This window comes from Rhamphochromis sp. 'chilingali', assembly GCF_963969265.1.
Source record: "Rhamphochromis sp. 'chilingali' genome assembly, chromosome: 6".
Lineage (NCBI taxonomy): Eukaryota > Metazoa > Chordata > Actinopteri > Cichliformes > Cichlidae > Rhamphochromis > Rhamphochromis sp. 'chilingali'.
Window position 1 is genome coordinate 19,726,127 of NC_137933.1, and position 12,924 is coordinate 19,739,050.

Here is a 12,924-nt window from a genome sequence, read left to right on the forward strand (position 1 = left end):
CCTTTAATGCAATATAATGCTCATTTTGTTAACTGTGACTCTATTTAGAGTAAAATAGATGATAAAGCAAGGTATGATTTACAGTGTGGCTATGAATATATAGATTTGGGTTCTACTAATGACGTCTGGTAAGTGTTTCTTTCACATGGTATGGCGAGTTAAATAACTGAATTCTTTTTTTTCTGTTTTGGTGCTCCTAGTTTGCAATGTTGCTTTTTATTTCCATGATTTTAATTCCTTAGGTAAATGTTAAATGTGTCATCTTTCATTTCTGTATATTTTTTCTTTAAAGGTACATAAACAAAATGACTGTACAGGACCTCCAAACGCGACACATGTGGCACTTCTTTTGTGAATGCTGGCTGAGTTCTGAGCGCGGAGACGGCATGACCAAAAAAACCTTCAATGCTGCAAAAGTCAACGAGGTTGCCAGCTTCAGGTTAGAGTCCCTTTACACTGCTGAAAATAAATTGCTCATCACATCGCTTAAATTAAGTGATTATTTATTCTCCGTCCTCTCTCAGGAACATTTTCCAGACCAGGACATCGACTGGTTTTAGAGACGAACACATCTGGGTGTCCATCGTGGATCCTCCCTCACGCAGCCCGTTCACACGTGCCCAGAGGGTTTCTTGCTGCATGTGCCTTCTGCTCTGTACCATGGCCATCAACATCGCCTTCTGGAACATGCCTGTGGATCCAAACTCAACAGTACTCTTTTCAATTGGTGATTACAAAGTCTTAGATTATTGTTTGATTACTGATTACATCTGTTTCTTAGCATCAAACAACAAAGTTTAATTCAGGAGGGGAACCTGCTCTTTGTGCTAATATTAGCAGTGTTTGGATAAGGATTACTGCTCACAAGCGATTGTATCTAGGAGCAAGGCTGCATGCCGAAGGTGAACATGACTGGTTCTTAATAATTACCTACAACACATTTGCATCCAGATGTGCACCAAACTCAGAACCTTACTAACTCCACCTGGCCAAACACTGTTAAAACTGGTGCTTTCTTAGCAGATCTACGTGTTATTGAGTTTTTACATTCTGCACTTGGATCTTCTGTTGATGTGACCTTTAGTCACACCTTTCTATTGTATGGATAGATATTCAATATTCAAACTGAAATAATGTAAAGTTGATTCCACGAGGTCAGAGAGCAAACAGTCGCACACAGCTTTCTGTTAAAATCAACTGAGAAAGAACCCTGCAGTAAAACATTGCATTACTGTTTGCAGCTGTTTATTTGGGTGTTATTAGCTGGAGCTGTATTAGTTGCTTCACATCATCATCACCGTGTCCTTTGTTGTGTCTGTCCAGGTTCAATAAAGATGACCTGGCAGGACCTCATGGTGGGCGTGCAGTCCGGTCTCCTCATGTTCCCAATCAACATCCTCATCATCACAATCTTTCGAAGCATCAAACCTCGCATAGTTCCAAAATCTAAAAAAGCTGACCCTGAGGAGAACGTGAAACCCCCCATACTCAACATACCGACTGTGCTGAGGGTGCGTTACATGTTTATATTTGTCAGATGACCCGTACTCATCACAGAACCTGCAAGCCTGAGATGTTTTTTGAATATAGTCCATGTCATAGTCCGTGTAGCTCTGGTTTCTCCTTTACTATTACATACTTATCTATGCAGTGAAACAGTGCACCGCTCATGTATAATTTAGTACTTGTTGTTCTTCCCTGCAACAGGATGTAGAGCAGATCATTTCTTTGGCGAGCAAGAGCCCAAGAAACAAGATGTTAGAGATGCACAGACTGGAGTCCGTTGTTGATCTCTTCTCGGCCTTGGACAGGTTGAATGAATTAATTCAGCACATGCAAGGTAGTTTTATTTCATTCACTTTAATCTCAGCAAAAGAAAGAAAAAAGAGACAGATAAAATGTTTATAATATACTCAAATTAACATGAATACACATAAGCAACATACTATTAGTGATCTTAAACTAATAAAAGAGTACATAAGATGCATAAGCTTATGAATACAGCAGTTTGTTGCTACTCTAACTGAGAAGAACCAATAAGACGGCTAGTGAACGCTTATTTCCTTGCTCTCACCCCATCAACAGTTATTTCAAACAATCTAAAAACTATCTCAAAGACCTATCTCAAAGAAACAACAGTGCTGAGAAACATGACGCTTGTATTTAAGGCTTATTTTCTTTTTTTTTTATGTTGTCAGGAAAAAAACATCAATACCATCAGACGTGTCTTTTAAAGATTTCCATGTAGCACACTGCTAGGACCTATTTCTTTCTATTCAAATTGAGTTTTAGGCAAATAACTTCTCCTCTGTCTGATCAGGCCAAGCAGCAGCACTTTTCTGCCTTGTGTAGTGTGACAGTAGTGTTACCTTTCTTCTCAGAAAGAGGTAACTTCAAGAGAAATGTAACTACCTTCTTATGTATATGTTTGAATATAAATCTTTCTCAGGAGAGAGTGAGAGCGACCATCACTTGGTGTACTGCAGCAAGTTTCTCCTAGCTAGTCTCTGTCATCTCCTGATGTGCCTGGAGAAACTGGATTTCAGATACTTTGCGACTCTAGACCAGTACCAGCAGGCCCTCAACTACACCAACGCACTGGTTCACAAGACTGAGATGGTCTTCAGCAGCCACTTGGCCTACTGGTCAGTACTCCAACTGCCAGTGAGACAAAAATATTTGCAGAGCTATTTGTGCTATTATACTGAACTGGTACGTCATGCGTGTGTTTTTTCTGTCCATCTCGTCCCAACCCAGCCCACCTCCTGCGAAGAAGCCAAAGAAGAAGGCAACGACCATCCTGGGCTGTTGGCTGCCATGGTGGTTTGTGTTTGTAGGCTGGTTCCTGTTGCTGTCCATCAGCGGCATTTCAACTTTCTTCACCTTGTTGTATGGCTTTCAGTACGGCAAGGAGAAGTCCATCAAGTGGGTCATGTCTCTGGGCCTCTCCCTTTTCGAAAGCATCTTTATTCTGCAGCCTCTAAAGGTGGGTAAAATAAATCCTTTTTTTTTTAAAGTCAATTCGCTTGGCTGATAATCTGAAGTGTTTCCTGCATGTCACACTCTGAGATGATGTATGTATTTGAAGATACTTGGGTTTCTACAGAATGTTATAGTTTGTTTCTGTTTTTGAAATTTCTGCAAACGTGTATGCAACACTATTCGTTTCTTGTGCGGTCTGCTTTTTCTCACAGGTGATAGGCGTTGCTGTGATTTTCGCCCTGCTGCTCAAACCTGTAGCTGTAGACGAGAGTGAAGAAGTTGAGCAAGTCCTGTTAGGTAAGAAAACTTGTTCTGTAGTCTCTGTGCAGCCAGAACAGGTCAGTGCAAAGCTTTAAGTATATACTGTGATGTGATGTTTTTGTTGAATAATTTTTTTATATTTACAAAAAAGTACCCATTTTTTCTCTTTTATAAATATTTTTATAATATTTTATAGATATTTACTATAGATATTAAAATTAAATAAACATTTTTTTCTTTGATAATAATCATTAGTAGTATTAGTAATAACAAGTCACTTTTGTTACTCTCTTTAATGACCTCTTTGTGCTACTTGTGACGTTTTTCTCAGCAGCGTATAATCAGTATCTTTTCTTTTTGGAGTACTTTTTTTAAAATAAAAAAAATTAGAAAGCCTTATTGTCACCGTACTAAAATATAATGATGTTAGGAGAGCTGCTATTGTTTAGTGCATTAAAGTTCTTAACATATTGTCCACTATAACACTATGCATCTGTGTATGTATCAGTCTTATACAACTGAATGTAAACAATTAGATTCATGAATATATATAAAAATTAGTAGATGCAACAAGGATGCATTTGTTGCAAAAAGCAAAATTGTGGTGGACTGATTTCATTTTACATGTTTGCACTGACTTAGAGTCCAAATGGCCTTGGCATTATGATTCCTGTGGCCTGTAGCTCCTGTCAGAGGACAATGGGTCAGATAGGTGGTCACCAGGCTGTCCTAAAATCAAAAAATATGAAGTTTTCATTAATTCACAGAAAATGAAACAGGTTGGATGAACCTATTTTGCGTGTACATGTAAAAATAATCATTCATATTTCAAATTAGAAGAATTTATTTACCAACATGCAAAGATTATATGGATTCATATTAACCTGAGATAGTGTCTAAATATTATTCAACACACAGGAAAGATTTACTGCAACCGTCTCATTCATATTTCACGAAGCAGACCAAGGAAGCCTTTTCCCCTTTTTTCAGCTTGGCTGCCGAGAGCTCTGATGTAATCATGCAGATCACACACACCCAAAATTTTGTTGACTGCGATAAAGGACTGACCCTTTTCTTTTCCTGTTACCTTTCTCTCGTGCATCTGTGTATCCATGTACCCTTTGCGGAGCTTAAGATAAGTGCTTTGAGTCTTACAGTTGTGTCTTCTCCATTTAACAGAGCAACAGGAAAAGTGCAGACAGTACAGCGGCAGGGACACAATGTGAGGTTACTGCATTTGACGACATGAGCTGACTCCTCTGACATGCACAGCTGCGACACATGCCCCCCCCCCCCCCCCCCCCCCCGCTTCTTAGGAAATCTTTTGCACTTATTGTAAGTTTTACTTTCTGGATATAGAGTTGCATTACACGTCATGGTGTTTTGTATGTGTACAGAGGTTCCAGTGCCTATGAGAATCTTTTTGAAGTTGTGAGTCATAATAATGGGCAATTAAATAACTGTTCTTGTATGTGAAATTCACCAGGATTACGTATGAGAAAAAGAGATTTTTTTTCCTTTTTAAAAAAACTGTTGATACATTCATTTAATGCTAGTGGAAAAACACATATACAGATTCAGACATATGTAAACACGTTAAGAACTATTATCATCGAGTGTGAAAAAAGCTGTCTTTTATCCAATAAAGTAGTGATCCAGGAGAAATAGAAGAGAAATTTCAACAGAAAAAAACCTGCAAAGAATTATTTTTCAGTAACTTTAACACAGCTTTCTGTTTAAATGCTTCCCTATGATTCTAACGGTTAATAGCTGTAAATGAAGTTGTGTGAAATAGTGCGAAGGTGCTTTTATGTTGCTGCCCATCTGGGAGCTAATGATTAATTGATTACATTTTTCATTTTACTCCTGTCACTGTAATTGATTCTGAAAGTGTGTTTCATGCCTCTTTATCACTCTTGGCTGCATCTTTGAGATTCATTCAGTCCTCAGTTTAAAAGGCTTATGTAACAGATCTCATTCAAGTTTGTGCTTTTGGTTTGGGAATACAAGCTGTTCTTCAGACAGCTGATTGTCCTGTCTTAGATCTTCTGTGCTTAATCACAAATGATTTAAACTATTTATTCACTGGTGTCATACAGTAGTATTATATGTGTGAATTTCAATAAACAGCTCTCTGGTAAAATCTGCAGTTGCTTAGTTGATGTTTAATGTTTAAATGATTTATAAAATTGAACTCAGGTCAAAAAGAGATGTGCTGATCTGTGTATGCATCCCTAGTGAATCCCAGAGATGACCAGCAGCTTACATAACAATTAACAGTCATTGCATTAGTAAAATAATCAGTGCACAAAGACTATCACACCAGATTACCCTGGAAAGCGGAACCAAAAGGTGGTATTTGAGACCTTTGCATGATTACTGCTAAACCTCTTGCAAATTTTGTATGTATGATTTTATAAGTTCAATATAAAAAAAAGAAATTAACTACCTCCCAGCTTTAGTACTTCCCACACACGTTCATCCACATTTTCCCTGGCTGAGGCTCAGGAGGTGGAGCAGATTGTCCACTAAAGGTTGGGAGTTCAGTGGCTGGCTGCTCCAGTCTACATGCCAAAGTATCGTGGGCCAAAACATTGACTCCCAGGTTGCTTCTGATGCGTTCGTCAGAGTGTGAATTGTGAAGTGCTATATAAGAAGCAGTCCACTTACTATTTACAAACACACTCCCGCATTTAGTTTGTTGGGATCTACTCATCTCAACAGCATCCCAACCCTTGGAAACAGAACTCTCGAGTCTTTTTTGGACACCAGTTTAAAAAACAGTCGGCTCAATCACACAGAAAAACACAAATATTATCACAAGTGTGTAAAACGGTGTGACCACAGACTACAAGACTCAAGAAATTCATCTCATACCAATTCAAAACTACAGCAACCTCAAGGCATTTTATATTGTAAAGTAAAGATCCTACAATATTAGATAGAAAACCAACAACAAGCCTATAATTAGGACTAGGCAACAGTGGGGAGGAAGAACTCCCTTTCAACAGGAAGAAACATCCAGGATAACCAGGCTCAGGGAGGGAAAAGAGAAAAGGAAAAAAGGAGATGATAGGGAGACACAGATAAAACAAACTATGAAAGAGAAAACATGAGCTTTAGGAAAAAAGTAAAATTTTAAGCCTAATCTCTCTCCCAAATCCAAACTGAGAGCTGGAGTGAGGCCTGATACCTGAAGGCTCTGCCTCTCATCCTACTTTTAGAAACTCAAAGAAAGAACAAAGAGGAGACTGTCCAAAGCCAAATGATCACTAAAACTTAACAGGATGAGTTTTCACATGATTGAGCCGCTCTTAACTCACACCTGTATTGATCACAAGTGTCAAACAGAAAATGAGTCAACTATGACTTGATGCAAGACTATGTTGCGATAACTGAAAGGATCCATTATGTAAAGAGGTTAGTTTCACATTAACTTAAATCACAGTATGTTTTACATAATTGAAAAAATTATTTCCCTTTCAGAGCTTTCCCTTAATATTAGCGACCTCTGCTGGTTACCATTGAGCATTACAGGTTGTTTTTAAAAAGAAAAACTGATGGAAAATTATGTGCAGACCTTACAAGCTTTCCAGTTCCAAATAGTCTTTTATTAAATTGTTATTGTAGTATACATTGTTTGGGGGGAGGGGAACTATTTTTTGCAACAAGACACTATTTTGTGTCTTAAAGTTTAACATGAAAGAACAATCGAACATAGAAAAGACAGTGAGCAGATCACAGTTCTGTAGGGTTAATTATCTCTCCGTTTTTTCCCAGCTCATGTAAAACTATTAATTAACTGCACGTATAACCCAGTGGGGAAGCTTTTCAAAGCGCTGAGTCATATTATTCAAGGCCACCGTCTATTTGCCATGCAAGCAGAGCCCAGTGTAGTCAGGTTACAGGAACAATAAAAAAAACCTCTCACTACACTTATTACAATAATTAGAAACATCTACCTCTAATGCCTGTACAGATTTTTTTTAATCTATCAAGCAAATTAAAACTCAGAATCTGTGGAGTGTAACGCAAATAAGGTCAATTAGAAACTGAAAAACGCATTATGTGTCCAGTCTTGGTGGATAACAGATGCTTAATCCTAAAACAGACTGGCAAGGCCTCAGATGAGAGGTGAAAGGTAAGGCAAATGGAGTGGTGAACATACAGTACAAGACCCATGCACAAGATCACAATGGCACGAACTTTTTCCTCTGCTCTCAAACTTTACATCTAATCAAATCAGTTTGCTGGCTGGCTGCTTTTGCCTGCCAGGATTTTAATTGCAAATTTGTTTGTGCAGTCATAAAAAAAGTGCAGGTATTTTGTAAAACTGAAATTCAAAAGGGCAAAAAGAAAACTTTATTTGGAGATAGTGTATATAAAACAGATTTGTCAAATATTGAACAACTCCCGGTTGCCAAACTCCTTTTCCTATACAGTTAAATCATTCATGTACATAAGTCTACCTATATTGCTGTAAGTGTATTAAATTACAGATTTCCATACATGTTGTCATTTTACATCTGTGTCCCATCGCCCTCAAACGGAAAAGGTTTGAAACCATACTATTTTTCTGATACAAATACACCTTGAAGTTTGAGAACCTCAGTAATAATGAGTATTTAACAATCCCACAGTGAGAAAAACTGCGTAACACACTGAAAATATGGCTTCTATGTGTCCCGGTACAGCTGAGAAAAACCTCACTACTGTTGGAGCCTCACTTTGGAAACTAAATGGTGATTTTAATGCGTAAAAGCTTGTTCGCCACAGAGGTGGCGCAGCCCGCTATACCTGTCAAACTGGTCTGAGACGGGACTGAGCGACACAGTGGCAAAGATCACAGCGACAGTGTGTCCAAAGTAGAATAAAGGCATGTACTATAAATATCAAACCCAAAACCTTCAGAAAAATCAACACTTAAGATCTAAATGTGAACATATTAATTACCACACAGACAAATGGAAAAGGTTAAACTTCAGTGCGATTTTAAATAAGGAGCGAGAAGGGGTGAATACCCGCATGATTGTTTAAGATTTTATCCAACGTGCCAAATAGAAGAAATGAAAACATGTGGCGCTAAAAAGTACTCTCTCTCATTAGCTGGTCACAGCTATATAAATGAGGTAATAGATTACATGTATGTTTAATATTTGTGTAAAATTACTTCACCAAGAAAGAGGGAGGAGAGCTACCCAAATCTGATTCAGAGCCTTGAACAATTCCTATTTCCTGTTCTGAGCTGTGTAGGTGACACAGGCCTGTTTATGTATATCAGGTTAAAGCATTTAGGTCTTCTTCTTCAGCTCCTCAAAGCGCCGCGTCAAATCATCAAAGTCAATGTCATCCGAGGTGGTGTTGCTTCTGCCCAAGGAGGATGTTGGGAGTGTGTCAGGAACAGATGGGAGTTCTGGAAGAGCGTTGTTGTCATAAATCTGAGCCGAAGGAGCGGGACCTGGAGAGTAACAGGCATTAATTATTTAGGAAAATGTTTGGCAGGTGAGCATTTTAAGGATAACTTAAGTCCTACCCTACTTTATTTTCCCACCTTGTTAAAATCTACTGCAAACAAGACAGATTAAAATAAATAAACAAACGAGGTCTGTTCCACAGACCTCCCCCACCTGTGAGCTGCACTCTGTAACCTTTGCTTTCATTAGTATGAGCCTCACCATCCTTCTGCAGCAAATACACATCAAAGCAGCAAATCTGCTTCCAACAAGCACACTGGCATGCTAATAATGCTCAATTTGCACAATAAATTACAAGATAATTTTGTCAAAGAGTTACGTATATATATGAAATGTTTTAAAAAATTATTTCATGTGGGTAGAGTTAAAAGATTTAAATGCTATTCAAGACTAACTGGCACAATGTGGGTTATAGTTATTTCAGTTGATTCGCTGACAATAAGAAAACAAACTATTCCCCTCTCATCATTTAAGTGCTGCTGATTGTTGACAGAACTCACCTACGCCCTGGGAAGGAACAGAAGGTTTTTCAGTTAGGTCGTCAATCTGAAACAAACAAATGTGTTCGTGATGAACTCATCCCCATATTTAAAAACAAAAACAAATATATACATATATTTGTTAGTATTAATAAGATTTTGATTAATACTTCATTTATAAAAGGCAGATGCAAAAACAAACCAAAAAACAAAAAAGAAAAGAAAAATGGAAACCATCACCTTTAGTGTGCAACACTAAACATGATTTTTGGTAAAGGGCCTCAGTTATCGCTTCTTTCAGTCCCGCTAAGAAAAGCTGATCAGGTCATAGTTAGTAGGTTAAAGTTGGCCAATTTCAAGCTACCTACATCCGTGCAGATGAACCTGAATCTGGGCCTACTCTGAGAAATAATGTTAAAGTATGGAGGACAGGCAGAACTGTAAGCAAGCCGAATAAACAGTTCTTCCCTGAGTGGTTCCCTGCCCATCTTTGGAAACATGAAGGGGGCATGGATGGAGGGGAAGGGTTCAGTCGTACAGACTTACAGACTCGTATGTAGGGGGAGAAGTGGGCAACTGAGGTGGCTGCCCTCCTCCCATGGGGGGCTGGAAGCTGTTGTAGGTTCCAACGGGTGCATGAAACGGTTCCTGGGGGTAAGCCAAAAAAAAAAAAAAAAAAAGAAAAAAAAAGAAAAAAGTCAAACAAGTTTGAGGAAGGTAGTACATATTACACTACAAGGTCAAAAGTATTGGGCCATACCCCTTTTGTGAACATTTATGAATGAATGGGTCATTCACTGTCACTGAACAGGTACTGTAATACAATGTTACCAGGTTAACAAGTCAGGCTGTTAAATGAGTCACTAAGACTGCTGACTCAATAACTATAGAGTTCTAACATCTGGCATTAACATCAGCCCAAAAACTGCGTGCCAGGAGCTTCATGATATGGGTCTTGATTGATTCCAATAGGTGTAGGTAGCCCAGTACTTTTATCAATATAGTGTATAGTTCTCATACAGAGTAAATACAACAAACTAGAATCTATTTCATCCTGGTGATCTTACTGCCATTAAATTGTCCTCAAAACAACATGCTTCAAAAGTCAGAAGCAGCTGTGAAGGACTTTTCATACTGTTAAAATGTAACAAAATATACTTTTTTTTAGAACAAGTGCTGTAAATGCTCCATGCCATCTATGCCTTTCAGAAATGGATGAAAAGCTGAGGGGTCACTGCCAGTAGTAACAATTTGCTAATTTCTTTAGATGTTCTGAGAACCAAAAACAAAATTCCATCCAGATACACATGTAGCAATATCCTGAAAATGAGCATAACATTATCTGCATGTCATTACAAGGCAAAGTTAAAAAAAGTGTTTTTGTTTTAATATCAGTGAAATGTTCACGTTAAATCTGTAACAGAAAGTAAAAAGCAACACAATATTATTCAACTAAATCATCGTCTTTAAAAGGAAACTCTTACAGCTCCATTGGGAGGTGGATAGTTGAAAGCTGTTGGCATTGGCATAGCCATAGGCATGGGCATAGGCATATGGATTCCAGGAGCTAGAGGAGCTGTGAATCCTCCACCACCTCCTCCTCCAAACTTCCTGTCATTGTCGACATCAATCAGGTCTGCCTCCTCCCCAGTACACACCTCGGGCTATCCGGAGAAGTAGCGGATGGTAAATAAACAAACAGAGGGCAAAATTTCCAACTTTCACATTGAGTAACAACAGATTCTTTGCTGCTTACCCGGACCATGGCGTCAGGTTCATAGGGGACATTGTAGTTCTTTGCGATCTCTATCAAGTAGCGCTCGACCAAGATCTTGGGAGGAGCCTCAACACTCAGTTTGTGCATCAGCTGAAATCAGATATTTGATTAGATGTCGCTAAGAGCACACTAGACAAAAGGTTCATACATTCCTATACAAGCTTGTGGACAGTCACTGGGGAAAAAAAATTACCCTGTCGTTGACTGTGCCAATCTGGTTTGTCCTGCATAGCTTGCCGTACTCCTTGCTATATTTTGCACACAGCTGTTCAGACACCTGAAAGAAGATTTTAGAAACAAGATTGTCAATACTGACTTGAAAGGAATAGATGTAAATACCAAGTGTTTATTATCACTGGAGACAAATTTTTAGATAGAACTTACAATTTTTAGCTCAGACACCTCTGACTGCAGACGAGGAGCTGCCCAGATGAGAGTGGACACTGCTTCCTGTAAGCCTGGATCTAGTTCTCTAATAATGGATAAACAGCAACCGTGTTAACGAGGACGGACACTGAAGGTAAGGAATTTACAATGCTCAGTACTCACTTCATGGACTGAATGAGGCCAAAGCGAGTCAACAGCAGGTCACAGTAAAGCTCTAAGATCTCCATGGCTTCAACCAGATAGTCCTCTCTGATGATGTGCTCCACACGGATCCGTGCCCGCTCATCCTTACCTGATGACAGGTAATCTGCAATCTCTTTCCTGGCCTTCTGAGCAAGCTCAGCTTTATATTAAATTTGGCAATATGGGAAAAGGAAAAAAAAACATTAGAACTACTTTACAAATAAAGAGCCACTTCAGCTATTGGAGAGCAGCACAGTGACTCACTTTTCTTTTTCTCAAGGAGTTTGAGTCGGTTGATGACCAGTCGGAGATTGACTCTCAGCCTCTCTGATTTGAAACCTCCTCCCAGCATGATGACGGACAGCCTTTGGACAGGAGAGAGGAGAGGGGAAATAAGTGAAGACGACCTATGGAGCCCATCTAACTTACCATCTCTGATCCAGTGAGTCACTCAATCATGTGAGCATGACCAACCCATCGTAACACAATGACTCCGCATATTCACGCGAAACACAACACAAACACACACACGTAAACAAGGTCAGGAATAAACACAAGTTAGTTACCAACACAAAGTATTAAACTACCAACGACTCAAAACATTAGCTTTAGCTTGACGCCGAGAACAGGTAACAAGAAGGCCAACCATGCTACTTTAAACGATACCGTCTTATCGTGTCCAGTACCGTTTTATCCATTAACATTACAATCATTCATTTTTAAAAACCCGAGCCGGTGCTTGTGTGAACAAATCTGCTAGCTACAGCCTTTGCTTTGTTAGCAGTCTTCTGTTATCGTTTGTGCTAGCTACCGACCTAGCTCCGTCGTTTAACGTCAACAAAACCAAGTCAAATACACTGAAAGACTTTAAGAATTCAGATAGTTTCGAAATAGTTTAACAGGTTAAAAAAAAGCCAGAAGCTTACCTGTAAATACGAGTCGAGCGCACACACCAACTTATTTGAGTCTTGTTTCTTCGCTCACTTCACTTCCGTGATTATCTCCAGTGACGTCATGGGGAATAACCCAGGGGCGGGGTTGCTGTCCGAATCAAAGGAGCGTCAATCACAGGTGCAGGTGTGACCCAGTTGTCAGCCGATGACGTTACTTTTTCCTTTTTTTTTTTTTTTTTTTAAAATATGGCCCTAATACTTCTTCTTATAGATAAATAAAACAGTTTGTATGCTATTTTAGAAATACCGCAGCTGTCCACAGTACAGGGTAAACCAATCAGTTTAAATGCTACCTAACACAGAAAACTCCAAAAGTTAATAGTTAACAGAGGTTAAGTTAGGTGGAGGCTAATTACAATGTTTGTTTGTTTTTTTCCTTTGCTTGAAATAATTTAATTGTGGGATAACCCAGTTGATAAAATTAGGGG

The 12,924-nt window shown here is 38.9% G+C and overlaps 1 protein-coding gene across 1 annotated transcript; it reads right to left on the reverse strand.

Annotated features, from left to right (window-relative positions):
- Positions 1-7,582: 7,582 nt before the first annotated feature.
- Positions 7,583-12,596, reverse strand: ist1 (IST1 factor associated with ESCRT-III). The gene is made up of 10 exons (XM_080884736.1): positions 12,470-12,596; positions 11,808-11,908; positions 11,523-11,703; positions 11,358-11,445; positions 11,167-11,250; positions 10,953-11,063; positions 10,681-10,860; positions 9,743-9,844; positions 9,218-9,263; positions 7,583-8,701 (listed from the first exon to the last, which is right to left on the reverse strand). Exons 2-10 carry the CDS (start codon positions 11,893-11,895, stop codon positions 8,535-8,537), a joined length of 1,047 nt encoding a protein of 348 aa, XP_080740862.1. The 5' UTR covers positions 11,896-11,908; positions 12,470-12,596; the 3' UTR covers positions 7,583-8,534.
- Between the last annotated feature and the right edge of the window lie 328 nt (positions 12,597-12,924).

Bases quoted from the DNA above. Each gene is read 5' to 3' on its own strand.
- ist1 (XM_080884736.1), bottom strand. From the start codon at position 11,895: ATGCTGGGAGGAGGTTTCAAATCAGAGAGGCTGAGAGTCAATCTCCGA. The intron at 11,704-11,807 runs GTGAGTCACTGT...TTTAATATAAAG, and splicing joins ACTCCTTGAGAAAAAGAAAA to CTGAGCTTGCTCAGAAGGCC. The intron at 11,446-11,522 runs GTGAGTACTGAG...ATCCATTATTAG, and splicing joins GGCCTCATTCAGTCCATGAA to AGAACTAGATCCAGGCTTAC.